Source organism: Pseudopipra pipra, chromosome 3 (genome assembly GCF_036250125.1).
Source record: "Pseudopipra pipra isolate bDixPip1 chromosome 3, bDixPip1.hap1, whole genome shotgun sequence".
Classification (NCBI taxonomy): Eukaryota; Metazoa; Chordata; class Aves; order Passeriformes; family Pipridae; genus Pseudopipra; species Pseudopipra pipra.
Genome location: NC_087551.1, coordinates 113,995,285 through 114,022,691, shown reverse-complemented (window position 1 = coordinate 114,022,691; position 27,407 = coordinate 113,995,285). Strand labels below are relative to the sequence as shown.

At 47.6% G+C, this 27,407-nt stretch overlaps 1 protein-coding gene across 1 annotated transcript; it reads left to right on the top strand.

Annotated features, from left to right (window-relative positions):
• The first annotated feature begins 4,965 nt into the window (after positions 1 to 4,965).
• On the top strand, positions 4,966 to 26,982 carry MTMR9 (myotubularin related protein 9). The gene is made up of 10 exons (XM_064651202.1): positions 4,966 to 5,553; positions 7,966 to 8,074; positions 8,834 to 8,959; positions 14,431 to 14,604; positions 16,281 to 16,498; positions 17,416 to 17,577; positions 19,647 to 19,788; positions 20,982 to 21,202; positions 22,671 to 22,822; positions 23,223 to 26,982. Exons 1-10 carry the CDS (start codon positions 5,369 to 5,371, stop codon positions 23,384 to 23,386), a joined length of 1,653 nt encoding a protein of 550 aa, XP_064507272.1. The 5' UTR covers positions 4,966 to 5,368; the 3' UTR covers positions 23,387 to 26,982.
• The last annotated feature ends 425 nt before the right edge of the window (positions 26,983 to 27,407 follow it).

Genomic DNA, 27,407 nt, shown 5'->3' with positions numbered 1-27,407 from the left:
GGGATCACAGAATATTTAGGTTGGAAAAGCCTTCTAAGAGAATCAAGGCCAACCATTCCTCCAACACCGCCAAACCCACCACTAACCCATGTCCCCAAGTGCCACATCTACAAGGCTTTTAAATCCCTCCAGGGATGGGGACTCCACCACTGCTCTGGGCAGCTGTGCCAGGGCCTGACCACCCCTTGCCATGAAGAAATTTTCCCTAATTTCCAATCTAAACCTCCCCTGGTGCAACGTGAGGCTGTTTCCTCTTGTCCTGTCACTTGTTATGTGGAAGAAGAGCCAGACCCCCACCCGGCTCTACCCTCCTGTCAGGGAATTGTAGAGTGAGAAGGTTCCCCCTGAGGCTCCTTTTTTCCAGATTGAGCCCCCCGAGCTGCTCCTGTGCTCCAGACTTCTCTCCTTCATGCAGGGAGGGGTCTGTACCCCCTGCCACAAGATTATCCTAAAATTGTTGGTGTGCACAGCCCATCCTGAGGGTTGGGATCTTTCTGCTCGACTGGGGAGCAGGAGCTGCGGGATTGGGAACACAGGACAGGATAATTTGCGCAGGACCAAGAGATAAAGTTCATCAGGGCTGTGTTTTGTTGCACAAGAGGCATGTTGTTCCCCTCACAATGTCCTGAACATCTCCCATTCTCCAGAGGATTGGAGCAATGTTTGCTGACCGATATCAGGGCTCTGCTGTGCCAGGCAGTGTCAAAACACAGGGAGGGAAGGGCCCTGCTCCAAAAGTTACTCATCCTTATTTTACAGGAGAAAAAACAAGTCCAAAAGAGCAGGATGGCCCTCAGTGCCATGTTCAGAGGTTCCTCTGGAAGAGACATGATTCAAACCAAATTATTTTGAGTACAAGCCTCAGCAGTCCATTCTCCCTTATGCACGTGGAGAGAAGACTGAAAAAGGCAGGCAGTGAAACCTATCCCAGTGCCAACCACTCCTCTACTCAGGTACGTTTCTAAAGCACCTCTTACTCCTTTTCCTCAGTGTAATAGCTGATATGTCCTTGATTTGAGGGCTGTTTGTGATTGTTTTTTTCCTCTGAGCTGGGAGAGAGATGATCCACATCACCCAGGGCCTGCAGAGTTGTCAGGACTAACAGTGGCCTTACAATCAGTCCACCACGTGCAGCCACAGCCAAAATTTTCACTCTTCCCTCCTTCACGGAAGCAGCAGTTCTGTGTCCCCACTGTCCATGGGGCTGAAGCCTTTGCTTTTCCTCACAGCCACCCTTCAGCTGTGGCTGCTTCATCCATGGAAATGTTCAAGGCCAGGTTGGATGGGGCTTGGAGCAAGATGGAATAGTGGAGGATGTCCCTGCCCATGGCAGGGGGTGGAAAAAGATGAGCTTTATGGTCCCTTCCAATCTGAACTATCAAGAGGCACCAGGGCAGGTTATGAGGGAAAATTTCTTCCCTGAAAGTGTAGTCAGGCACTGGCACAGCTGCCCAGGGCAGTGATGGAGTCCCCATCCCTGGAGGTGTTTAAAAGCCGTGTGGATGTGGCACGTGGGGACTCGGGTTAGTGCTGGCCTTGGTAGTGCTGGGGGAACAGTTGGACTCAATGACCTCAGAGGGCTTTTTCAGCCTAAATGATCCTGTGATTCTATTCCATGCTTCCATGACTGTGTTGCAAATACTGTTAATAAATGTCATTCCCCACAGCACCTTCAGTAGGATGGAGGACACCCCACATTGGAAGCAGTTGCCCCTCACCTGTGGGGTCTGGTGGTGCTTCCTAAGGATGGAGCTGTGGGGGCCATGGGGATGGAAGGGCTGAACACAGGAGAGCCTGGGAAGTGTCTCCTGGGAGGCTCAGGGGGGTTAATACCTGTAACTGCAAGGGATCTCTATGGAATCACAGATTACTGGAATGTCTTGGGTGGGAAGGGACCTTAAAGCTTACAACCCCCTGCCATGGCCAAGGACACCTTCCACTAGCCCAGGTTGCTCCAAGCCCCGTCCAACCTGGCCTTGAACACTTCCAGGGATGGGGCAGCCACAGCTTCTCTAGGCAACCTGTCCCAGAGACCCCAGGAGACCCCAGGCCACTCTCCTGCAGCTGAGGAGCTCCCCAAAGCACCAGCCCTCCCTGTGCAGTTCCCTATCCCACTGCTGTGCTGAAAAAGCACAAGGAAACAACTTTTCCTCCTCAACCAGGATAAGCTGCCCAGGTGAGCAGCATTTTAACAGTCCTGCTCATGTCCTGGAGATGGGAGTGTGTGTTTAGTTGTGGATTCATGTGAAAGAATTCCCAGTCCACGCAGCAAAATGCAGGGAGGATTAATCCTGTGCTCCCAGGCCATTTCAGCATTGAAGTGAAAGCAGCAATGGAGACATGTCTGTGTTTAAGTTACACCCAGGACTCTCAAGCTCTGGAAGCTTCAGTCCTGGGAGAGACCCCTCTCCTCTTCTGGAAGGGTTGATGATGTGGATCAGCGCAAACCCCTGTGAGAGGAGAATGAATCGTCCTTATTATGAATCTTTGCATAAATCTGTGAGATTAAAATGTCATTAATTAGACTTCCAAATCATCCTCAGATATTGAAATCACCTGAACCGCCAGCATTAATAAGGCACAGCCTGGATAAACTCAGGCTGAACTCAGCACCAGGGGTGAGTTTAAAAATTTGGGTCACTGTATCTAAACACCTCTGCAATCCTTCTCAGGGGCAATTGCCCAGGACAGGCTGTCATCCAAATCTGCCTGTTGGCATCTGCACGGAGAGTTCCAGGCTGCTTCCATCGGGCAGGGACTGAACAACCTTGAACTTGCATCACTGAGCTGATCACGGGCAGGACGGCACCAGGCAGCTCCTCACCCCCTCCAAAGAGAGCCCCAGAAATGGCTGGTGACCTGACTTCTTTGTTCTTCCTCAGAATCAAAGCAGGTGGAGGCTTAGGAATTGGAGTTTCTCCAGGTGGGAGAGACCTGTGGTTCTGCATCAGAGCCTGGTTCCACCCACAAGTCCAGCAGTCCCTTTCAGGGAGCAGCCACGGTACCTATGAACAGCAGACACCTCTTCAGGAGGATTCTGGAATTTGCTGTCACCCTGGAGAGTCTTTCATCTTCTTCCCATTCCTTAGAAGTTCACTTTTGCTTGGAAGCACAGGGACTTTGTAAACAGCCCTTCTCACCCTCACAAATACTCTCAGGGTAAATGCTGGATTTCAGTGTTACCAGCCTTGATTTTGGTTTTTAATCATAAAACCACAGAATGGTTTGAGTGGGAAGGGACCTTGAAGATCATCTCATTCCAACCCCAACAGACCAGGTTGCTCCAAGTCCTGTCCAACCTGGCCTCGAACACTTCTAGGGATGGGCATCCCTCCCACGATTCTGTCAATAAATTCAGTGGGGACATCTAGTTTTGAGCTGTGCCTGACCTTTCAGACCTTCTTAACAGAGGTCTTTTACCATAATAACTGAGAGAAAAGCATTTGATTTTATGCACATCTGGCCCTGCCTCCTCGCCACGGGCTGTAGGATGTTATGTCAGAACTTCCAGTGCCTAAAGGGGCTCCAAGAGAGCTGGAGAGGGACTTGGGACAAGGGTCTGGAGGGACAGGACAAAGAGGAACGGCTTCCCACTGCCAGAGGGCAGGGTTAAATGGGATATTGGGAAGGAATTATTGGCTGGGCGAGTGGTAAGGCCCTGGCACAGGTTGCCCAGAGAAGCTGTGGCTGCCCCACCCCTGCAAGTGTCCAAGGTTGGATGGGGCTTGGAGCAACCTGGGATAGCAGAAGGTGTCCCTGCCCATGGCAGGGAGTGGAATGGGATGAGCTCTAAGCTCCCTTCCAACCCAACCCATTCCATAATTCCGTGATGGAAACGCAACTGCCAGGTGCTGACCCAGCTTGCAGGGTGCTCTGGGGGTCCCTGCACAGAGGGACAACTGGAGGGGACCGTCCCTCTGCCAGGGCCGGGTGTCCTTGGGGAAGAGCCCGAGGGGGATTTCAGAACACGTGTGAGGTGGCCTGGCTGAATTTTTTGCCGTTTCTCCATTTTTTTTGGCCGGGCCGGTCTCAGCCGGGACCTGGGGATGTGTTTGCTCCATTCCCGCGGGTTTTGGACCCAAACCGCGGCTGCCCCGGCGGGCACCGACCCCGGCCCTGCCCCACTGCCCCGGGCTGGGGCGCTGGGATCCTGCTCCATCCCTTCCCGCTTCATCCCCACTGCCTTCCCCGCTCCATTCCCAGTCCATTCCTGCTCCTTGCCCGCTCCATTTCCGCTCCCGTGCCCGTTCCCATTCCCTCTCCCTGCCATTCCCATTTCCCCTACATTCTCTCTCCCCTGCCCCCTCCATTCCTGCTCCATTCCTGACTCCCAGCCCGCTCCATTCCCGCTCCCTGTCCGTTGCCATTCCCATTCCATTCCCGCCCTCTGCCCGCTCCATTCCCAGCAAATTCCTGCTCCCTTGCCCGTTCCCATTCCCGCTCCATGCCTGCTCCCTGCCCGATCCATTCCCTCTCCCTTGACGGCTCCATTCCTACTCCATTCCCGCTCACTGCCCATTCCCACTCCCACTCCATTCCCTCTCCCTTGCCCGTTTCCGTTCCCACTCAGTTCCCTCTCCCTGCCCGCTCCCATTCCGTCTCCCTTTCCTGCTCCATTCCCTCTCCCGTTCCTGTTTCCATCTTCGCTCCATTCCCGCCCCGCCTTCCCCGAGCCCCGCCCCCTGCCCTAACGAAGCCCCGCCCCATTCACGCCCCACTCCCAATCATGCCCCGCCCTCTTTGCCCTCCCCTTCCTTAAACCCCGCCCCCGCGGTCTCCTTTCCCATAGGCTCTCTTACCCTCAACGCCCCGCCCCTTCCCCTAAGCCCCTCCTCTCGCCCCGCCCCCGTCTTCAATCCCCCCGTGATTCTCCCGGAACCTTTTTTGCGGGGGTCTCGGGATGTGCCGGGCCCTTTTCCCACAGCACCATCGCCTCCAAGGCGGATTGGTCCGGGCGGCATCACGTGACCGAGGAGGCTCCCGGGGAGGTGCTTCCGGCCCGTGCCGCTCCGCCGGCGGCTCCCGGGAATCCGGGGGGTCCTGGGAATCCGGGGGATCCCGGGGCTGCCTCCTGTCCCCTCAAGGGCTCCCCCGCTGCTCTGACCCCCCGGGGGTCTCACGGCCCCGCTCTGTGTCTCCCCACTCTCCCCCCGGGCCCTGAGGGCAAAAGCGGGTCCCTGTGAGGGCCTCGCCCCCCCCACTCCGCTCATCATCCCATATCCCCCGAGAGCCGCGACCACGGCGGGTTATGCCCCTTCCCGCGCGGGTGGGACCGCACAGACCCTCCCCGGCGCCTCCACCCCCTCCCTGTTTTCCCGGTGAGTTTTTTCCCGGTGAGCTTTCCCGGTGATTCCCTCCCGCCCCCGCCATGGAGTTCGCCGAGCTGATCAAGACGCCCCGCGCCGACAATGTGGTGCTGCACCGGCCGTTCCACGCGGCCGTGGAGGGGACGCTGTGCCTGACCGGCCACCACCTCATCTTCTCGTCCCGCCGCCACGACAACGCCGAGGAGCTGTGGCTGCTCCACTCCAACATCGACTCCTGCGAGAAAAGGTGGGGCCTCTCGGGAGAGTGGTTGGCAAGGCTGGTTGTCCCGGATCCAGGTGTTGAGAGGAGGAAGGATGGAGATGGCAATGGGGTTATGCTGCGCCAGGGGAGGTTGAGGTTGAGGTTGGACATCGGGAGAAATTTCCTCACGGGAAGGGTTGTTAAACAATGGAAGGGGCTGCCCAGGGAGGTGGTGGAGTCCCTATCCCTCGGAATGTTTAAGGAGCAGCTGGATGTGGCATCAGTGCATGGTCTGGGTGGCAAGGTGGTGCCAAGTCACAGGTTGGACTCAATGATCTCAGAGCTCTTTTCCAACCTAAATGTTCCTATGAGAGTACAGGGCAGAGTTTTCCTTTTGCTTGGATGTTCATTTTGACTGTTGCATCTGAAAGGTTTATTTTTTGGTCATTTGTGTGTTTGAACACTTCTGCTCTGTGTTAATTATTCAGTGGGTCCATCAATAACCCTTGAAACACTTGAATACTTCAACAACAGTTGAAACACTATATATAATTTCTAAATAATGCAACTTTACAACCTCTTTTGCATTTTTACCACCTCCTTTACCCTGTCCTTTGCAAAGGGGATGGAGGTTGGAGTGCTGGTGGAGGGATTTGCTTTGTGTCAGCCACCAAAACTGATGGACTCTGGAATTTCTCATCCCCAAATCCACCTCCTGCTGCTCCACACCATCATCCCTCCCTCCTCCGGCTCCTCATGGGAATCAGTAACCCTTTAACAATGTATCTTTGTGGTTCAGCTGAGTTGTAGCTGCAGCATTCCCATTATTTTTCTTCTCCACCCTGTTTTTATTACAGAAGCTCTAAAGATTTGGGGTTTTTTACCCTCATTCCTGCTTTACCTGCCCTGTCACCCTTCGCTCCCTCAGTGTCTGCCCCATCTCACCTGGTCTTCTGCTCCCTCACTTGCTCCTGTTTCAGCTTCCTCATCATAATTTTTTAATTAATTACAAAGTCTTTCTCATTTTTCTTGCCTTTTAAAGAAATCTGGTAGAACAGATTTTTCTGGAAAAATCAAGCAGGACCAATTAAAACCCACCAAGTTGGCAAAGAGTCTGGAATGGGGGGAATTGCTGAATGCTGATTAAATCTGTTGCTGCTTAAGTTTATTCCTGACTTCTCTGAAGTGGGAAAGGAGCAGAAGGGTGGGAAACTCAGGGAATGTGTTCCCATGGAGCATTGCTGAGTCCTTGGGGGGGGTTTGGCCTCATCCCTGTTACTCCTTGTACTAAAGCTCCATTTTGAAGATTAATATTTATAAGCTTTTCCTTCAGTTTTTAAATTTTTTATGAGCTCAGCTGCAGTTGCAGTGGAAGTTAATCCCAAATAAGGAAGGAACATGGAGTTATGAGGAGGGATTGCTGGCTCAGCACCTGATTTACTACCGAATTACTCTGCAGATACTCACAGCCCTTATTTTCCAGGAGGTCTCCAGAGCAGCCCCTGAGTAGCTTTGTGGGAGTGAAACTTTACCATTTGAAGGGATAAGTGTATTTTCTCAGTGCTGGAGAGGATGGAATAACGAGACTCTCAGATCTGTAAAAGGTTTAGAAAGGCCCAGCCTGACCCTGCTGCAGGTTCTTAGTGCACAACGTTGTGCCAGGCTCAGAAAATCTCTTCTCCCACTGAATTATAAGAGGGTTTTTTTGTACAAAACAGTGTTTTTTCAGATTTATCAGATGATCAAACTGCTCCTTGAGCTTTTGTAGCTCTTTAAACAGCTGGAATAGGACTGAGGAGGGCGTCTGGGAGCTGGGTTTGATTTGGAACCAGAGGTTTTTCTGGGCTCCCTGGATTTGTAACCAGTGGGAGGGGGGTAAGACCTTCATTCCCTGAAATCTGCAGGGCAAATCCTGGCACTGCAGGGATCAAACTCCAAACTTCCTTGTTAAATCAGAAATCCCAGACTGGTTTGGGATGGAAGGGAACATAAAGATCATCTTGTTTCACCCTCTGCCACTTGTTCCCTCTCCCACTATCACAGGCTGCTCCAACCTGGCCTTGAACACTTCCAGGAATGGGGCAGCCACAGATTCTCTGGGAAAACTGTGCCTGGATCTCACCACTCTCACAGCCAACAATTCCTTCCCAAAATCCCATCTAACCCTGTCCTCTGGCAGTTTAAAGCCATTCCCCCTTGTCCTGTCACCTTCACAGTGGTGTAATATCTATACTTCCACTCCATAGCACAAGGACAGAATAAATTAAAATAAAAACAAGCTTATACCAAATAACAAGTTGGTTTTATGTCTTTTTATTCTTGCAGGATGATATTGGGGGAAAATTACTGCTAATGGAGTTTTGCCTTGTAGGAATTTGTGGTGGGAAGAGCTGTAACATCCCCTCACAGCTCCCAGATCCTGTTCTGATGAGGCTCCTGTTCCATGTCCTGCTGTAGGTTCGTGGGATCGTTGGGCACCATTGTCATAAAGTGCAAAGACCTGAGGATCATCCAGCTGGACATCCCTGGGATGGAGGAATGTCTGAACATCGCCAGCTCCATCGAGGTGAGAATTCATCAGCATCAACAGAACCGGTGGATCTCCGTCTCACCTCAACCTCAGCTTTTTGTCTCCAGTTAGGGAGGTTTTCATTGGTGTTACGTAAGGGAAAGGAAAATTCTGGAGTATTTCCCACCAGGTTGTGGGATATTTCCCATAGGTTGTGGATTCCTCATCCCTGGAAGTGTTCAAGGCCAGGTTGGATGAAGCTCTGAGCAATCTGGTCTGGTGGAAGCTGTTCCTGCCCATGGCAGGGGGTTGGAACTGAATGAGCTTTAAAGTCCCTTCCAACCTAAACCAGTCAATGATTTCTGATAACTGTTAAAATCATGGGATTTGCCTCTAGGTCTGTTTTTGTTGGTTTTTTTTTGATTAAAAAAACCCTGAAACTCCTTTCTTTAAGCCCATATCTTGCCACAGCATTTGGGAATGGGAAGCTCATTATGCTGAAGCATCAGAAACCATGCAATCATGTAGTGACAGGACAAGGGGGAATGGCTTGAAGTTGCCAGAGGACAGGGTTAGATGGGATATTGGGAAGGAATTGTTGGCTGTGAGGGTGGGGAGGCCCTGGCACAGGTTGCCCAGAGAAGCTGTGGCTGCCCCATCCCTGGAAGTGTCCAAGGCCAGGTTGAACGGGGCTTGGAGCAACCTGGGATAGTGGGGGTGTCCCTGCCCATGGCAGGAGGTTGGAATGACATGAGGTTTAAGTTCCCTTCCAACCCAACCCATTCCATGATTCCATGCTTTCTCTGATCCTCCCAGGTCCTTTCCACCCTGGACTCTGTCACCCTCCTGTATCCCTTCTTCTACCGGCCCATGTTCGAGGTGCTGGAGGACGGCTGGCGCTCCTTCCTGCCTGACCAGGAGTTTGAGCTCCTCAGCTCAGTGGTGAGTGGCACTGGAAGGATTTCCACAGGCACTTGGATATTCCCTGAAGGATTTCACCCAGCAGTGGCTGAACTGAAAATCCTGGATGGTAAAAAATTCATCTGTTGCCTGGGTGAGAAGTGGGTGTTGTTCAAACACTGTGAACATCAGGCATTTTTGTGTTGTACAAGAGGAGGTTTGAGGAGTTTTTAAAATTTATCTGGGAGGACACAAAGGTAGGAAATGTTTTGTCCTTTGTGAATGACTCTCTTTATTAAAACAACAAATTGAAGCCCTTTGGCCAGGGTTTGCTTCACTTAACTTTGAATCTGGAGTGGAGTGAAATAAATCTCTGTCAATCCCTTAATTGAAATTAATATTTTAATAAAATTGCTCAGGATTCCTTATCTCTCCGGGAAGATGACAGTAAAGATGCCCAGTTTGAAGCACTTTTAGCTCTAGTTCATGCTGGGGAAATATTCAGGGAGGTTTAGAGAGCAAGAAACTTCCAGTCCTCTTTTTTCCAGGTGCTGTTGAGCACATGTTATTATTTTGGTGCCATGTTGATATGGTACATGTTGATATTTTTGGTATTATGGTACATGTTGATATTATTATGGGTAGGAATTGTTCTTGTGGCATTGCCTGTTATTCAAACTTAATTTTAGGATGCCGAATTTGAATTGAACCTAATTTTAGGATGCTGAACTGTCTTGGTTGCAGGAACTTCCTTGGATTTGCATCTCTATGTTCCAAGTCTTTGTTTCCCATCCAATATGAGCACTTGCTCCACCATCTCAGGTTGCTGAGCCCACATCCATTAGTGCAGCAGCACAGAACATTGATTTTTTTTTTTCTTTTATCTGCAGCCCAGCCTGTCTGCAGCATCTATCACTTCCTGCCTGGGACTGATAACTGAATAATATCATCAGCTTGGCCAGATTCAGGTGATGAAATCACCAGAAAATTAAAGGAGTTCAGAGATCTGGCTATTTTTGTCCCATAATTAGAGAACTCTCATGTATCTTATCTTCATCTTATGTCCAAAGACAGACAATCTGACTTATTATCATAACTAGCAACACATGGATCCCTTAATATGCTTTTTTTCCTTATTTTTTCAGAGATTTTAAAATGCATTTGTGAATCTCTTGTTTTTCTGAACATCTGCTCCTTGTAAGACTTACATTTAAAAAATCATATTATTATATAGCAATATTTCATTTCTTTAAAATATCCCTGTCTGGCAGCTGTTGATTAATTCTTGGCTTTTAACCCTTAAAATCTCAATTTTTTTAAGAAAATGCTGTCAAAAGCCACCTTCAAATGATTTACATTCCCTGAACAACAGATAAATATGTTGTTGTTGACCAAATACTCCTTGTTCTGTGATGAAACTGCCTTATGTGAAGTAAAAGTAAAAGGCTGATTAAATTCTTTCTGCCATAAGTTAAATGAGTAGAATTCCAGAGGTTCCCCCCCGTCCATTAAATCATCCACCTGGATCTGTTATCCCTGAGCTTCCCCCACATGTCAAATCCATGTAAAGTAATGTATTAATTCCACATTTCTCTGCCACAGGAGAGTAGTTTTAAAACATGGACACATCCTCTAATGGCAAAGTAAAGCTGTAAAAGTTATAATTTTTTTAAAAATTAGATAATACATTAAATATTTAGATTGTCTGTGATGTTCTTTGTATTCTTCTACTGCATAACCAGCGAGGGGCTGAATGGAATTCAGAGTTTGTGTAAGGGTTTCTTATTTTTATTGAGCAGTCAGAGAAGAGCTGAGAGGTTTCTCTTCTGTCAAATTCCACAACTTCAGGACACTGCAAACTAACTGGAAATTGTTGCCTAAAATTATGTGAAGAGGCCATGAGAAGTTTGTACTCTGACAGTATAATTAACATAAAGGTATTTTATTGCCAGAAAATTCACTTATTTCTCTTTTTATTTCCCTTTTTCCTCTTTTTTCTTTCCCCCCCTTTCCTCCTTTTTCTTCCTCCCTTTTCGTCCATTTTCTCCTCCGCTTTCCTCCTTTTTCTTCTCTCCCTTCCTGCTTTTTCTTCCCCCTTTCCTCTTTTTCTTCCTCCCCTTACCCCTTTTTTCTTTTCCCCCTTACCCCTTTTTTCTTTTCCCCCTTACCCCTTTTTTCTTTTCCCCCTTACCCCTTTTTTCTTTTCCCCCTTACCCCTTTTTTCTTTTCCCCCTTACCCCTTTTTTCTTTTCCCCCTTACCCCTTTTTTCTTTTCCCCCTTACCCCTTTTTTCTTTTCCCCCTTACCCCTTTTTTCTTTTCCCCCTTACCCCTTTTTTCTTTTCCCCCTTACCCCTTTTTTCTTTTCCCCCTTTCCTCTTTTTCTTCCCCCCTTTCCTCTTTTTCTGTCCCTTTCCTCTTTTTCTTCTCCTCCTTTCCTCTTTTTTCTTTCCCCCTTTTCCCTCTATTTTCTTTCCCTTTCCTCTTTTTTCTTTCCTCTGCTTTCCTCTTTTTTTCTTCCCCCTTTTTCTCTCTTTTCTTCCCCCAACTTTTTTGCTCTTCCCTTTCCCCTTCATGGCTGGAAAGAGCTCAGGAATCTGAATGGTTCAATTGTGCTTTATCTTATTGGAGCTTCTTTTAAAAAATCCCAATTTTCTGACTTTGGGCTCAGTTTACAATTGTTTGGGTCACCCTCATTTTGCTCTTATCAGACAATCATCAGTCTTTGCATCTGCTATGCTCCTTTTTCATGCACAACCTGTCCCTAACAGGACTTTTTCCTTGGGAATGGCCTCTGCCATTGCTGCTTTGCAGGATCCCTCAAGGTCCTTGATGGTTTCCCAACTTATTTTTAAGGCTTATTAGTAGAACTTGAATTATTTCCCACTGTTTTGTGGAAAACAACCTCTCCTGGCAATTCTGAGTTTTAGGATGAAGGATATCTTGGACTTCTGGAAATCAATATCTCTAAACAAGTGGTAGGACAAGAGAAGTAGAAATCCCAGAGATGGTCTTGCAAGGAGAAAATACTCATTTTTCTTTCTTTGGAGTCCTTTCCATTGTGCTCAGTGTCCTTTGCTGCTTCTGTCCTTAACTTTTTTTGATTCCTAAAAGAACAGATCTCGCATTGGGAGAATTAAATGTTAATTTTGTGCTTTCTCTGAGTTTTACACAACACAGTTACCTGGTGATGCTGAAGGTGAGGTCCCTCCTCCCTTCCACTGCAGGCCCTCTGCTGCACATACCTAAATTGCTGCTGCCTCCCTCTTCCAGTTCTAATGGCCATTTTTTCTCCCAAATTACAGCTCTACCCCAAAAAAAAAGCTAAGAATGGAGTTTACTCCAGCAGTGTGAAGCTGGCACTGCACAGGTTAACGGGATCTCTGCACGAGGAGCTGTGCCAGGGAAGACAAATGGTGCCAACTGCTGCCAGACCCCTCCTTCTTCCCATGGAACAGTAAATTACAACTGGATGACATAACAGGATCATCTGTCTCGTGTTATGAGTGGGGAGGGGAGTTCTGGGCAGGGTTAAATTACCAGAGTGGGAGATAAATCAGGGGATGCTCTTCCACTCCTTTTCATGCTGGTGATACCAGTGACAGCCAGGCTCAAACACACCACAGAGCTCTGGCTTCACCTTCCCCACATCCTGGGGAGGGGGGGTTATCAGTTTTATATTCCTGTAATGTATTTATCAGTTTTATATTCCAGATCCACACAGATTTTTTTCATTGTGATCAGATTGTACACCTTTATGTGTAAATTAACACAGACACTCCAAAAAAGCTATAAAAATAGCATTATTTTATAAAAATTGTCATTGTTGATGCATTAAAAGCTGGAGCTGTGACCAGCCACATCCCTTTTGTGATCCAGAACTTTTCATCTCTGCTTATAACCTGATGGCCAGAGGCAGTTTGACTTTCCATCTGGGAGAAGCTCTGCTTTCTGTAAACTGGAGCTGTTCAGAGAAGCTGTTTTGAGGCTAATTAATAATGAAATAAGGTTGTGGTGCAATACTGTCCAGCTGGGCCACTGCACACAGGCAGCAATTTCTGCTCTTGCTGTTGCTGCTGATCCTGATGCACATAATGTGTTTTTCCAGCATCTTTTTCTTAGATTGCCACTAAAAAGCACAATTTTACTGTCTCCAGTGCCACATATCCCAGGCCTCAGAGCTCCTGCTGCTGCAAGTGTTGTGAGTCAGATCAGCTTGTTGATCTGATGGAAAGACTTCATTGCCAGAAAACCTTTGTGAATTGATCCCAGTTTTCCATTTTTGCAGTGAGCTGGTCAGGATGATTTATATGAGCAGGTAGCAGCCAGGAGGTGCATGGCAAGAGGTAGCAAGCCTCTGGAAGAAAGGGAAGAGGGAGAAAGACCTAATTCTGATCAGAAATGTGCAATTAATACATGTTAAACCAGCAGACCTGAATCGAGGTGGGGTTTTGTGTATCCTGTTACAGGTTCATTTGTGCTCTTCCCTTCCTTTCTGTGCTACCTGCTTTACCCTTCTACCTTTTAGTCTGGCTGAAACTTCCTGTGAACACATGAGCAGAGGTTTTATGGCATTTCTGTGAGGTCTCTGCCTCCTGCAGAGCTCCTTGTTGACCTTCTTCCTTGAGCTGGAGCCCAGCCCTGTGTCTGACCCTGGGTATCAGGTGCCTGAGTTCTCATGCCAAGTTCCTGTGAGGTGCAAGGTGCCAACACTCAGCACTTCTTTCCCAAGGATTTGGCTCTTGGAAGCTCAAAAGTTACATAACAGGAGCTGAGGATGAGACCTTGGACCTTGGATGCTCTGCTGCTTCCAGAAGATGCTTTGGGAGCAAGAGCTGTTGTTAAGCACGTGGAAAAGAACCAAGCTGGAGGTATTAAATTGCAGTTTTAACCTCAAGGCAGCTCCAACATCTGGAGTTGGTGGAAATTCCTGCCTTTCTCAGCCCCCTTTGTCTTGTGAACTCTTCTTTCAGCACAGGTGGAGGGTTGAGCCCATGTTACTGGTTCTAAATGAACTTTTCTGCCCCCTAAATTTGCTGATGTAGGAACACATTCCTGCTCTGGGATGTCTCACATTGTCTGTGCCTGTGAAATAATTGAAAGCCACAACCACCCATTTCTGACCACTTGGGCTTATTTGGTGCTGTTTGAGGATGTGGATAAACCAGAGAGGGAACTGTTGTTCAAGTCCTGCACCTCAAGAACCAGAATCACCTGATCATTTCCTCCACTTCGTTATCTGCATGTTGGGTAATGAGTGTCTGGGAGCTGCTGCCACGAGATGTTTTCAGGGAGCATCAAGGATTTGGGGGAAAATTAATGGGTCAACAGACCTATAAATGGTTGGTAAAAGGACAACTGAGCTTTCTCCTGTGGTGCAGATGGAGCAGATCACCAACATTCCTCTGCGTGTGCCTTATCCTGCACATGGAAGTTCTTCTTCCCAGGTTTTAATGCTCTACCACTAATAATGTGTTTTCTGACCCAAAGCCTGTGTGTTCTGGTGTGTTTCAGACAGATGAGTGGCGTCTCAGCTGCATCAATAAGGAATTCTCTGTGTGTCCCTCCTACCCTCCAGTTGTCATTGTCCCCAAATGCATCACCGACGACGAGCTCCGGAAGGTCGCCATGTTCCGCCACGGCAGTCGCTTCCCAGTCCTCAGCTACTACCACAGGAAGAATGGGATGGTGAGCTGGGTTTGGGTGTTGGCTGTTCCTGAAGGAAGTGTGTGGATATGTTTGTTTTGTGGAAAAGCGACTTGTGCTCTGGAATTAACACAGTTCGTGATGTTCGCCTGGTTTATTTTCCGACTTTCTCAGTGGCTGCAGTGAAAGTGGTTCTGGGGGATGGAATGAGTCATCTCCGTCCTAGAAATAGCCATTAATGTGCTTGTTTGGGAATGTGCATGGCATGAGCTTGCTTACAGCAGTTAAGAACAAGATGAGGTTTGTAAAAGCACTGCTGGCACCCTGACTTGCTTTGTCTGCCAAGAGGCTTCAAGGGAAGGATGGCAGGAGCCACATTGTCCCGCCTGAGTGGTGGGCCCTCATCACATCATGGTGACAGCAGAGCCAGCGCTGCTTCTGCTCTGTGCCTGTGGTAGGAGGATCAGAACAAGCTGTTCTCTGAGCCTGGCAGTGCAACATGATTCAGGAGCAGCAAATTCTTGGTGTTGCACAGGCTTTTTGACAAGCCAGAGTCTAATGGAGTGACTGATACACTGTAATTAAGAAATGCACTCTATCAAACTGTTGAGTATTTGTGTCTCTTGCTGATGTAACCAGTTCTGAGGATGTTGGGATGTCCAACCTGCAGCTTTTAAACTTGATACAGGCTCCTCAAATGCTCTAATGCCTTCTCACCTCCTGGTGCCAAGATCTGTAAGCCTTGAATTCGAGGATGTCTAGTCTGACTCAGTAATAACTTTGGGCTTTTTTGCCTTGCTTTAAAATCAGCCACCCACCAGCTCCATATCAGTTGTGTTTTCTGCTTTTTCTCAGCTCAGCTGAAAACCATCAGAGGAAGATTTGCTCAGTTATCTCTCCAAATTGTGCATGTTTCAGATGTGAGGGATATAAAGGTGTGTGGCTCAGAGCACTTGAACTTGTGACAGTAACTTTGTCCCTCATGTTCTCCTCTTGCCTCTGAGTTCCCAAATGTCCTTGGGACTGTTGACTGGCTGCCCTCACATTTTAGTGATCATTTGAGCTGCTGGGGAGCTCCTGAATTGAAAAGCATTTACTAAAGAGAAATCTCAGCTCAGCAGTCTGTGGACTTAAGGTTTATTAGTTAATCCACAAGTGAAAATTGTCCCTAAGAGGCATCTTTAACATGCGAATGATTTGAGTGTTTTAAGAACAGAGTTGGGAAGAGACCTTAAAAATGACAATCCCAAAAATGTTTGCTTCATAGGATTACAAAATGATTTGGGTTGGAAGGGACCTCAAAGACCATCCAGTTCCAACCCCCTGCCATGGTCAGGGACACCTTCCACTAGACCAGGTTGCTCCAAGCCCCGTTCAGTCTGGCCCTGAACACCTCCAGGGATTTATAACACTTCCAAGGTTTATAAAGGAGCCATCAGCAGGAAACCAGTTCAGAGTTTCACAAAGATGGTATTTCAGGCATAATTAAAGGGATAAAGCCCCTAAGATGATATCTGTAATTTAGAACTTTACCTGCCAGATATCCTCAGTTCAAGGATATGTAGTTTGGTTTTTAAATACTTTCAGTTCCTGCAAAAGATTGGACTTAAAAAAACCTGAAGGATTCAGGGCAAGACTTGGAGCTCAAGTGATTGGTGCCTTTCAGTCTTAACTCCCTCCATTTCCAGTGCCTAATTCCTGGTTTTGTGTCTCCCTAGATCATGATGAGAAGCAGCCAACCCCTTACAGGTACGAACGGGAGACGCTGCAAGGAGGACGAGAAGCTGATCAACGCCTCGCTCCGGCCCGGCAAACGTGGCTACATCATTGACACCAGGTCCTTGAATGTGGCCCAGCAGGCCAGGGCCAAAGGAGGGGGCTTTGAGCAAGAAGTCCACTATCCCCAGTGGAGGAGGATTCACAAGGGTATTGAGAGGTGAGTGGAATCACGCAGGCCCTGCCCTGGGCTTGGCTTTGTCAGGGCTGTGGTTGCTCCATGAAGTATTTGCTCTGTAAGAAGAGTTGTGTATGCTGGTCAGCAGGATCATGTTCTTTTTATGGCCAAATCAGGATGTGTGGATGATAAAGGTTATTTGGGTTTCGGTTCCTTGTTTTGAACAACCTGCTGCAGGTTTCAGGCATCAGGCATCTCCCTGTGCCAGCCATAGCCACACTCCAGCCTTCCTGTGTTCCCTTCGCACTGGAAGGAGCCAGAAAACTTCTGCAGGTGAGGATTTGTTCTGTGGCAGTGACAGTCACAGTTTTATCCACAGGATTTTCCCAGAGAAGCTGTGGCTGCCCCATCCCTGGAAGCATTCAAGGCCAGGTTGGACAGGGCTTGGAGCAACCTGGGATAGTGGAAGGAGTCCCTGCCCGTGGGAATGAGATGAGCTTTAAGATCCCTTCCATCCCAAACCAGTCTGTGATTCTATGAGCCAGTACTTTTCACTGGACATCTAATATTGTTTGATCATTTAGGGACAAGTTAGTAAATTAAATAGACTTTTAGCTTGGCCTTGTTCAATTTCTCTTAAGCCTAATTTTGGAAAATCCTCCTACACAGATGTGCAGTAATGTTAACTGGAGATATTGGAAAGCAGTCACTCCCCTCATCGCTGTGTAGACCAGCTCCTGAGGAGTTAATTTAGGAATTTCCTGGCTGTTACTTTGAAGTATTTGGTTTTGCTTCTAAAGTTTTTACTCATACTTTAATTTTTGTTGATTATTTTACAGCTCTACAAGCATCAAATAGAGGAATGAATAAACCAGAATATATGAACACTAAATAATCCATATCCTGGTTTCTGTGTTACTTCTTATGTAACGTTCAATAACATTTTCCTTTTCCCAAAGGTTTAATATCCTGCAGGAAAGCCTCATCAAACTGGTGGAAGCTTGTAATGACCAGTCCCACAACATGGACCGCTGGCTCAGTAAACTGGAAGCTTCCAACTGGCTGACTCATGTCAAGGAGATCCTGACCACGGCTTGTCTGGCTGCTCAGTGCATTGACAGGTAAATCTCTTGCAGAAAGGCTTGAGTTTCTCATTCATTTTGTCATTAGATACCTCTGGAAGTATTAATAACTGCCCTCCGTGATCTGGCTCATCCTCATGCAAGATGCTGTTTCATCATCCTGGTGAAGGAATGTTCCTCCAGTAAATCATGCTGAGGGAGGCAACCTCGACTAAGAATAGGGTTTAAATTATGTAATTGAGGTGTATTCCTATGTCTGATGAAACCAGTCTGATTTAGATTGCTTTATTGAAGGTTTAGGTTAAAATGTGCCCATCTGAAATGCTGTTTGAGAGTAAAGAGAGGAAACAGGGTTGATTTTTTTTTTTTTCCAAAAAGTCCTTTTTTTTTTTCTTTTCAGCTGAAAGTTTCCAATACCCCACCTCACTTACAGAGGTTAAACCAATGGCATTTCCTTGTTTTCCCCAGGAACTGGCCCAGTGCTTTTCCCCTCTTACATTTTCATCCCTAAGCAATCCTGCTCATCCCTTCTAAGTGCTCATGACCTCTCTTAACCTGACATTTCTGTCACAAATCCTGCTGACTCAGCTGACCTGTGTTCAGACCTCAGCCTGGAGAGCCAAACCTCCCTGTCAGGTGCCAGGGTTTGTAAGGCCAGATGAAGGAGTTAAATATGTGTTTTATTTGTGGCTCTGAGCAGGAAAAGCCTATCCAAAAATTCAGGGAAAACCTGGCTTTTCATACCAGCTGGAGAATGTGTTCTGCAGGCACACAGGCAGGCTGGAATGCTGTCTTAGTGGTAAAACAGCATCAGAGCATTTAAAACGTGAGCTCTGTGCTCTTTGAAAGCACTGACAGTGCTGGTTTCATTACTGACTGTGCCAGAAAAGGATTGGTCTGGATCAATACTTTTGTCTGGAATTCTTTCCTACATGCGTATGATGAGAAAGATCAGTGATGAAACCATTCTGGCTTGTTGGGACAGTGGCTGATTTCATCATTTTTAAGTTCAGCTTTGCTTTTTCTGTTTACCTGGAGCTGTGTCAGGTGCCTGACCTGCCTCACTCAGGGCCTGGAGGTCAGAGGTGAGCTGACAGGGATGATTCCATTATTTACCATGGGCAGGAATGGCTGGGACAGATCCTGCAGCATCTTGGAGGTCTGGGGCCTGAAAGGTGAAAGGGGAAAATACTGTTATCCTGCTGTGTCCCACTTTGAGGAGGGCATAGGTTGGCAGCCTTTGGAATTGTGCTTTATCTGTCACTGCTGTGAGAGGAAGAGAGAAAGGTTAAGATTAGGTAGGAAAGGAAGGTTTAGATTAGATATTAGGGAGAATTTCTGTGCAATTACAGTGCTGAGGCCCTGGCACAGGTTGCCCAGAGAAGCTGTGGCTGCCCCATCCCTGGAAGTGTTCAAGGCCAGCTTAGATGGGGGTTGGAACAGCCTGATCCAAAGCCTTACCACTCTTTCAGTGAAGATACTTTCCCTAATAGCCAATCTAAACCTCCACTGTTGCAACTTAAGGCTGTTTCCTCTTATCCTGTCACTTGTTACCTGGGAGAAAAGACCGACCTCCACCTGGCTCTGACCTCTTTTCAGGAAGTAGTAGAGAACCTCAGTTGAGGCCCAAATTAAACCCAGGTTTGAGCAAGAACCTCGTAATACTGATTTGCAGAGCATCTGGGTGGTGATACATCTTCATTTCAGTGCTTATGGGAAGATTTGAGACTAATGAGCAAAACGGTGAATGACACGAGCTCATTTTGAGCTGCATTTCCCAGCTATAACTCACAGGGGTACCAATCCAAAAGAGTGAGAACCACAAAGGAGATTTGCCTGTGAGATCAAGACAAAGAGCCTGGATTTCCAGGCTGCTTAGCAAGAAACTGAGCCTTTCATGATGCAGAGCTCTGGTTAGTGTTGGTGAGGACCCAGGTGAGAAGGTGGGATGCTTCCTTAAGGGATGTGGTGGTAAAGAGACAGCAAAACCTCAGCATTGTCAGCACTGGTGTCCATGGGATATAATGGCATCCACTGGGATGTGTATGCCCTTGGGATGTGTTCTGCTCATTCATACTCTTGTCCCTTCCCACCTCTTTCTTTCCCAGGGAAGGTGCATCAGTGTTAGTCCATGGGACTGAAGGAACTGATTCCACGCTCCAGGTCACTTCTCTGGCACAGATTATCCTGGATCCAAGGTGCAGGACCATCCGTGGCTTTGAGTCTCTTGTTGTGAGGGAGTGGCTGCAGGTAAGAAACACCTCTGGACAAAAGGGCAATCTGTTCCAGTGACAGCTGGATTGGGAAATAGCCAGAGAGGCAGCAAACAGGTTGGGCCTTGTTGCAGCCCTGCTTGGTGTGAACAGCCTTTGTCCTCAGAGCAGCATCATTCCCTGAGTCATTTGTACCTCTGGCACTTTGTGGGGCCTCTGCCTCTCCTGGCAGTTTTTTGGGTTTGGGAAACTGCCTGTTTTGTGTGCTCAGGATGGACATCTCTTACCACAGAATGGTTTGGGGTGGAACAGACGTTAAAGATCATCTTGTTCCACCCCCCTTGCCATGGGCAGGGACACCTTCCCCCAGACCACGTTCCATCTCTTCCATCTCTTCAGAGCCTTGTTCAGACTAAACCACAAAACCTTAGTTCTGCTCTTTGTACCTTTGCAGTCTGGCCCCTCAGTGCACCCACATCAGTTTGTTCTTGGTCACATTCCCTGATCAAATACAGGGCTGTTCACACAGCCTGGGAAAGGCAGGCAAATTGGTCACAGAATCACAGAATTGTTAGAGGTGGAAAAGCCCTCTAAGATCATTGACTCCAGCCATTCCCCAGCACTGCCAAGGCCACCACTGAGCCATGTCCCCAAGTGCCACATCCATATGGCTTTTAAATCCCTCCAGAGATGGGGACTCCACCGCTGCCCTGGGCAGCTGTGCCAGGGCTGGCCAACCATCTTCATGAAGAAATTTTGCCTAATACCCAATCTAACCCTCCCCTGGCACAGTTTGAGGCCATTTCCTCTTATCCTGTCCCTTGTTCCCTGGGAGCAGAGCCCAACCCCGCCCTGGTTCCCCCCTCCTATCAGGGAGTTGCAAAGAGCCAGAAGGTCCCCCTTGAGCCTCCCTTTTTCAGGCTGAGCCCCCCCCCAGCTCCCTCAGCTGCTCCTGGTGCTCCAGCCCCTTCCCCAAATTCGTTTCCTTCCCTGGACACGCTCCAGCCCCTCAATGTCTTTCTTGTCATGAGGGACCCAAAACTGACCCCAGGGTTTTGAGGTGAGGCCTCAGCAGTGCCAGCACAGGGGTATAGTGGTTACCAGCAGCTTGTTACTGGATGCCTGAGCAATAACAGCACGTTCACATGGACAGAACTGTCTCTAAGGTCTTTTTTGCTACATGTACCCACATCCCACTGCTTTGTGTGTGATGCTTCCTGATTCCCACAGGCTGGTCACCCTTTCCAGCAGCGCTGTGCCCAGTCAGCCTATTCCAACAGCAAACAGAAGTGGGAGGCCCCGGTGTTCCTGCTCTTCCTGGACTGTGTGTGGCAGATCCTTCGGCAGTTCCCTTGCTCCTTCGAGTTCAATGAACAGTTCCTTATCATGCTCTTTGAACATGCTTATGCTTCCCAGTTTGGGACTTTCCTGGGAAACAATGAAAGTGAAAGGTTGGTGAGGATGCTTGATTTGAACCCTTGTGTGTCTGACAAAAAATCATGGAATGGTTTGGGTTGGAAGGGACGTTAAAGATCATCTCGTTCCAACTCCCTGCCCTGGGCAGGGACCTTCTACTAGACCAAGTTGCTCCAACCTGGCCAAAAATCCCCACCCATTCCCAGTTTATATAGTCTCTTACACAGAAACTCTTCCATAAAAGAATAAACAACTGGAGTTTGACGTGAGTCATGGCTGTGGGAAGCAAACTTGTCCATGCAGGCCTGGAGGAGAAGGTCAAGGCATCAGAAGCCAAAGCTGGCAAGTCTGGTCCTTACCTGTCGGGGAGGAACATGACTCTGTAGCCTGGTGGTCCTGACACCCCCAGGTCCAGCCCTGAGTAAGGCTGCTGGGAGTAGCAAGCGGGGGGAGGGCTGGAGCCTCCCACAGCTGTCAGAGAGGTTTGGATTCCTGTTTTAAGGTTGGATTCCTGTTTTGAGGTTAACAGTTCAGCCCTCAGGACTCCTGACTCCAGTAAGACCATGTCTGATGGTCTCCTGCTTAACTGAACATGAAGGGAAAAACCGAACTGATATTACAGATAAGGAAGGCAATTTAAAGCTTCCTATAAACCTCTCTGCCCTTCATCTTGGCTTAGAAGAGACTCTGCTGCCTTCTGCAGGGCTGCTGAACTAGCAAACTAGTTGCTAACTGCAAAACCAAGTTAGACTTGAAACCAATAAGATGGAATTTGGAAGAGTATTGGATGTTACATGTAATAACCTGCCTGTCACATTCGAGCCCGTCAGCCTGAGAGCACAGACAGGGTTTGAAGTCTGATGTGAAGCTTGTGCTGTCTGAAGCATTCACAGGGATGGTGAATCTCCTCCTGGCTGGCAGTTCAATTTGCTAGTGCAGGCAGGATGTTTGCTGCAATCTAAGGAATAGAGATCCCTGTGTAACTCCTTGTGGTGGGGTTGCCCCAGGAAAACAGCACTGCTTGCCCTGTGTGCTTAGATCCTTCCTGCCACCAGAGGGACCTGTCAGATGTGCCCATTGCACAATTCCAGCAGTAACACTGCTTTTATGTACTCAAGAATTCCATTTCCATCCTTCCCTGGTGCAGACCCATCCCACTTCCCAGCTCTGCCTTAACACAGGAATTCAATCCCTTTCAAAACCTGGCACTCGAACCACTGTGGGGAGGTGACTGATCCTTCACCTGGACAGGAGGCAGCCAACTTCCACACAACTTATAAATGTTATTTCCCCATCTTTTATTCAAAACTAATGGTAATCAACCAGGTTGAGTAAATTGCTTTAGGTTTGCACCCTGTGCCACGATGGTGAGAGGTACTGAAGGGATTGTCCTGAATTATCTGGGCTAGTGGCATTTTGAGAAACTTGTCTGTGTGGTTCTGACTAAAACAGTCTTTACGGATCAAAGTGTACAAAACTAACTTGCTCCTGTGGGTTTCTTAGGGCTAAACTGAAGCTGCCTCAAAAGACTATGTCCCTGTGGTCCTGGGTGAACAGGAATGAAGAGCTGAGCAAATTCCAGAATCCCATTTACGAGGCCAACAGCTTGGTCATCTGGCCCGCCGTGGCCCCACAGAGCCTACAGCTCTGGGCAGGTAAGCCAGGCTTGCTCTTCCTGTTACAGACAATATCTACTTTGGGACTGCTTGTAAAGCTTCTCCTGACCTTTTTGGATAATCCATGTGCAGTGGGTTCCCTGCTGCAGGAACTTTCTCCATCCCATGGGTGCTGAAGAGTTGGTAACAGTGAAGCAAAGTGGGCTGTTGTGGAAGCGGGGAGACATGGATGTGTCTGATCAGGATATGAGGAAAAGAATGGAACGCCCTCATTTTTCCTTTTATTAACCCTGTTTAATAGAATGGTGAACTTGGAGAGGAGGGTCAGTATTTTTAATGGCTGTTTGGGGGGGAGGGCAAGGGAAGAATTTGTAAACTGATGGAATATGAACTCCCTGTAACAAGAAACCCTTGTGACCTGTCTGCCCCGGGCTTTCAGGTGTCTTCCTCCGGTGGAACAGGCCTTCCCAGTACCTGGAGGAAGCCCAAGAAGAAATGGTGAAGATTATAAAATACAACAAGGAACTCCAGGACAAGGTGAAGGTGTTGAGGAGGCAGCTGGCAGAGCTGGAGGCGGCTGCGAGGGTGCAGCACAACCCGTGAGGTGCCCGGGCTTTGCCTCAGGTCCTTCCTTTCCAGCCCCCTCTACACTAAAGACTGACCATGGAAAAGTGCATGTGTTGCTGAGCCCTTGGGCCCAGCTGCCCTCAGCCCTCCCACTGCTGAAACCTTCACACTATGAACCTCCCTGCTCTTCTGGGAGGGATTTTTGTTTTGTTTACAGAAGACACAGCTGGGCACAGTGTCCTCTCTTGGCCGCTTCTCTGTCTCAACGTTGTGTACAGTGTCAGCAGGAGCTGGAACTCTTTACCTCCAACTGTGTGGATGACCAGGATGGGCCAAGAGACAGGATGTCTCCAATTTATTTTGGACTTTTTCTGGGTTTGTTGAACTCTCTAAACACTCACAGGATTAAAATACAGACTTCTACATAGATAGGTAAAGGCATTTTGTCTGAAAGCACCTTTTCTCCCCAAGAGTAGGTAAGGCAGCTTAGTTCTTTAGTTTCCTAGAAAAACTAGAAATTGTTAAAATCTAACTACAGTTTCTGCCAGTCTACACAATTCTCTCAGTAGCCTTCACATCTGACACTTGGGTTTTTGTGTTCAGCATTGGCTTGGGAGCAGAAATTTAAATACCAAACCAGAGCAAGACTTTTCAGTGCAATACAGAACTGAAGTAGGGATTCTGCTGCTAATGTTTAAGCCATGACTTCCAGGTGGAATTGTCCCTCATGGATAAATATCTCCTAAGAAATAACAAGCTTCTTTTATTCTACCTGGAAAACAAAAAAGGTTTGGTAGCTGCTGGAGGTGTTCACTTGCAGAACAGGGGCTCAGAGCTGTCCTTTTACCCAGATCCAAGCTGCCTTCTTGGAATTTCCAAGTCCCCTGGCTGGGTTTGGACACCTGGCCAGGTTCACAGCATTGCATCTACAGCTCAGCAAAGCACTTTTGCTCCAGCTGATGTGCTTTTCCCTCTTGTGCTCTTATATCCATGTTGTGAAACCTCAAAAAAGCAGGAGTTGGAAGTTCAGGTGACCTCACAGATCTGCTGCAGATTAAGAGGCCATCACACTACAGAAATGCTCAGAGTTTAGATGATTTGTAGCTGCTAAAATTACTTAAAGACTTTAGGGATAAGCTTTTTTTTTCCATTTAACTTTGTATTTTGTAGCTGCTCTTCCTGTTTCTGCGACTCCAATCTGCTTTTATGAAATCAGAGTTTTCTTTAGCGATTTTTTTTCTCCTTTCAAAAGACAGGTAAGAGTAGGTCTGAAATACTCATTTTCTCAGCTCAATTCCATGGATGGACAGGACTGAGAAGAGTTGAATTAACAGCAGCACATGTGGCTGGGATTATCCAGAAATCTTGCTGTTACTGAAATGGAGCTGCAAGAGGTCAGTGGTGTTCTCTTTGGAAACTGTTGAGCTTCCAGTTTGGGGAATGAAGCTGCCTTTATTTGAAAGCCACTTTCACACAGATAAAAATGCAGGATCTTTAGTTGTCATAGAAGCAGCTGGAGAGTGATCTGCAAAAATCATGTGGCCACTAAATATATTCTAAGGAAATCCTATAACCAAGGAAGCAATATAAAATTATGTTATAGCGATTAAGTGCTACCTTAATGCCTCTTGTTCACTCTTTATTTCCTTAATTCTTTTCTTCTTGACTAACCTAAACTTAGCCCTAAAGTCATGAAAAAATACCAAGATCCCTTTTAAGCCACTGAAGGCAGAAAAGTAATTCTCCCTGCTTGTAGCACTGATTTCTTTTTAGGTTTGGAGAGTGATGGTTTTGTTCACTAAATCAAGTCTGACACAGGGAATGCTGCTCAGGGTGATCTGTCCTGCATCACAGGGGAGGCACCATTTGGCTGTTCCCTCTTCCCACCTCCAAATCTGGCTGCTGGAGATACCTCTGGGTATGTTGTTAATATAAGCCCTCTAAAATGACTGTTCACCCTTTAAAATCATTTCTGTGGGATCTACACCTCCCTGGGTGGTGTTTCCCTGCCCAGTTCAGGATTTGTACATCTGAAATCCATTATCCCCAGCTAGATGGGAAGGATTCAGAAGGCACTGTTTTCCTTGTAATAGGCTATACATAAAACACCCTTAAAGGTTATGCAATTTCCTAACACAGTAATTATAGATTGAGCTAAATAATAGAGAAGCAGAGATGGGGTTTTTTGGGATCTAATTGCCTGGCTCCTCCAGCCTCTCCTGCAAACTGCAGGCATCCCAGGAAATTGGGAAACCAGCTGTGACAGCCAACAAAAGGGCAGTGCATTCCCCCTGAGCTGGCATTTAATCCATCCTCCACTTGTGTCTCAGGGCTGAATCCACACCCAAGAGCTGTGTGTGCCTTGGCTTGGTGGATCCCAGCCTTTGTGTGGAAGTGCTGGGGTCACCCTGAGCAGCTCCAGCAGTTCATTCCATAATTCCTGTCCCTGCAAACAGGTTACCTGCAGCAGCCCTGTGAGGTGTTGCAGGTGATGGAGTTGGGACACGATGTGGTGTTTTAACTCCTCCTGGGAGAGGACAGTTCACAGAGCTCTTTGTGTCAGGCTGCTTCCATGTTCTCCTTTAACCTTTCCATTCATTCCCAGTGCTTCCCAGGCACCAGTCTGGTGCCTGCTGGTGTGAAACACAGTGGAACACTCCGAGTCTTTGCTTCCCTCCTTGTCTCCCATATTTAATCATGTATTTAATATCGATGTTGGATTTGCCCCCTCTCAGAGGGGGACACCTGCCCCCTGAAGTCCCTGACACCCCCGTTGCAGATTCCCAGTGTCTTCCCAAGCTCCAGGTGCTGTGGCACTGCCCAGCTCTGGCTCTTCCCTGTGCCACTGCCTTACACCCCTGCTGACCCCCTGCTTCTGCTCTTTTGCACACACTAATTGTGGAACAAGCTGGACACTGAGGGCCCCACCTCCAAATTTTGGGGTCAGTCAATGAGGACACTGCCATTTACCAAAAGAAAAAAAGAAGAAGGGAAAAGGAACTAACTTGCACAGTTTTCATAAGGGAATTATTTACCTTCAATATTTTGATTGTATTGATCTAACTCTTGAATGTGGCACTGGTTGAAGTGCACTCCTGTTGCATAGGATAGAACTTCAAATTGCACTGTACAGCATTTTGGTGTCTCATGTGTTCTTTGCTCCAGCCTTGGGAAGTGCTCTTGTGTGTCCAGGCTCCTGTGGGAGGAGGGAAGGTGTATCCCAGCACTCCCTGTATTTTGTGATAGCAGCACTGTGTGGTGTGTGCTCTGTATCTGTTCACTGCTGCCAATTCAAGTGATGAGTGCACTGCTGTCCCAACATCTGGAATTGCTATTTGGACTTGGCTGCTGCATCAGTCTTGATTTTTCTTGTACAAATTGCAATAGCAGGGCTGGGAGTTGTGCTGTTTTAGGTGTATGCTGTGTGTGTACAGAACCCCAGCTGCTGTGGTATGGAATATATTGCAAAAAAAAGGTAACAAATCTGAGGAAAAAAGATCATGGCTCAATGTTCAGCCATTTGGGGGGAGAAAAACAGATACAAAGTGGCTGTAAACTTTGCTGTAGATATGTGAGAATATAGTAGATGTGTCTGTTTAAATTAAAATCTTGAAGACTAAAAAGTTCTTTAATTATAGTGCTGAATCTTTATTGGTGTGGCGTCTGCTTCCCACTGTGTGTGTGTGGCCTGGATGTGAGTTCTTGCCTGAAATTTTAGCTCTTTTCAGCTCATGTGTGTTTTATTTTACAGCTGAACAGGTTCTGTGATTGTAGAAGAGGGATGGAAGGAGAAGGTTGAGACCCTGAGGCTGTGAGTGGCTGGCAGAGCTCTGATATCAAGGTTTTGGTCCTTGGACACCAGCTCTGCACATGATGGATAAATAATTAGCTTGGCCAAGGTTTTTTGCTGGTATTGAACTCTCCAAAGGCAGAGAGGCAGGGGTATTCAGAGGGAAAGGGGTTTGGACTGAAGCAAAGCCCTGTAGAAGGGAGATGGTGACAGAAGGGGGAATGGTTTTAAACTAAAAGAGGAGATTTAGGTTAGAGGAAAATTCTT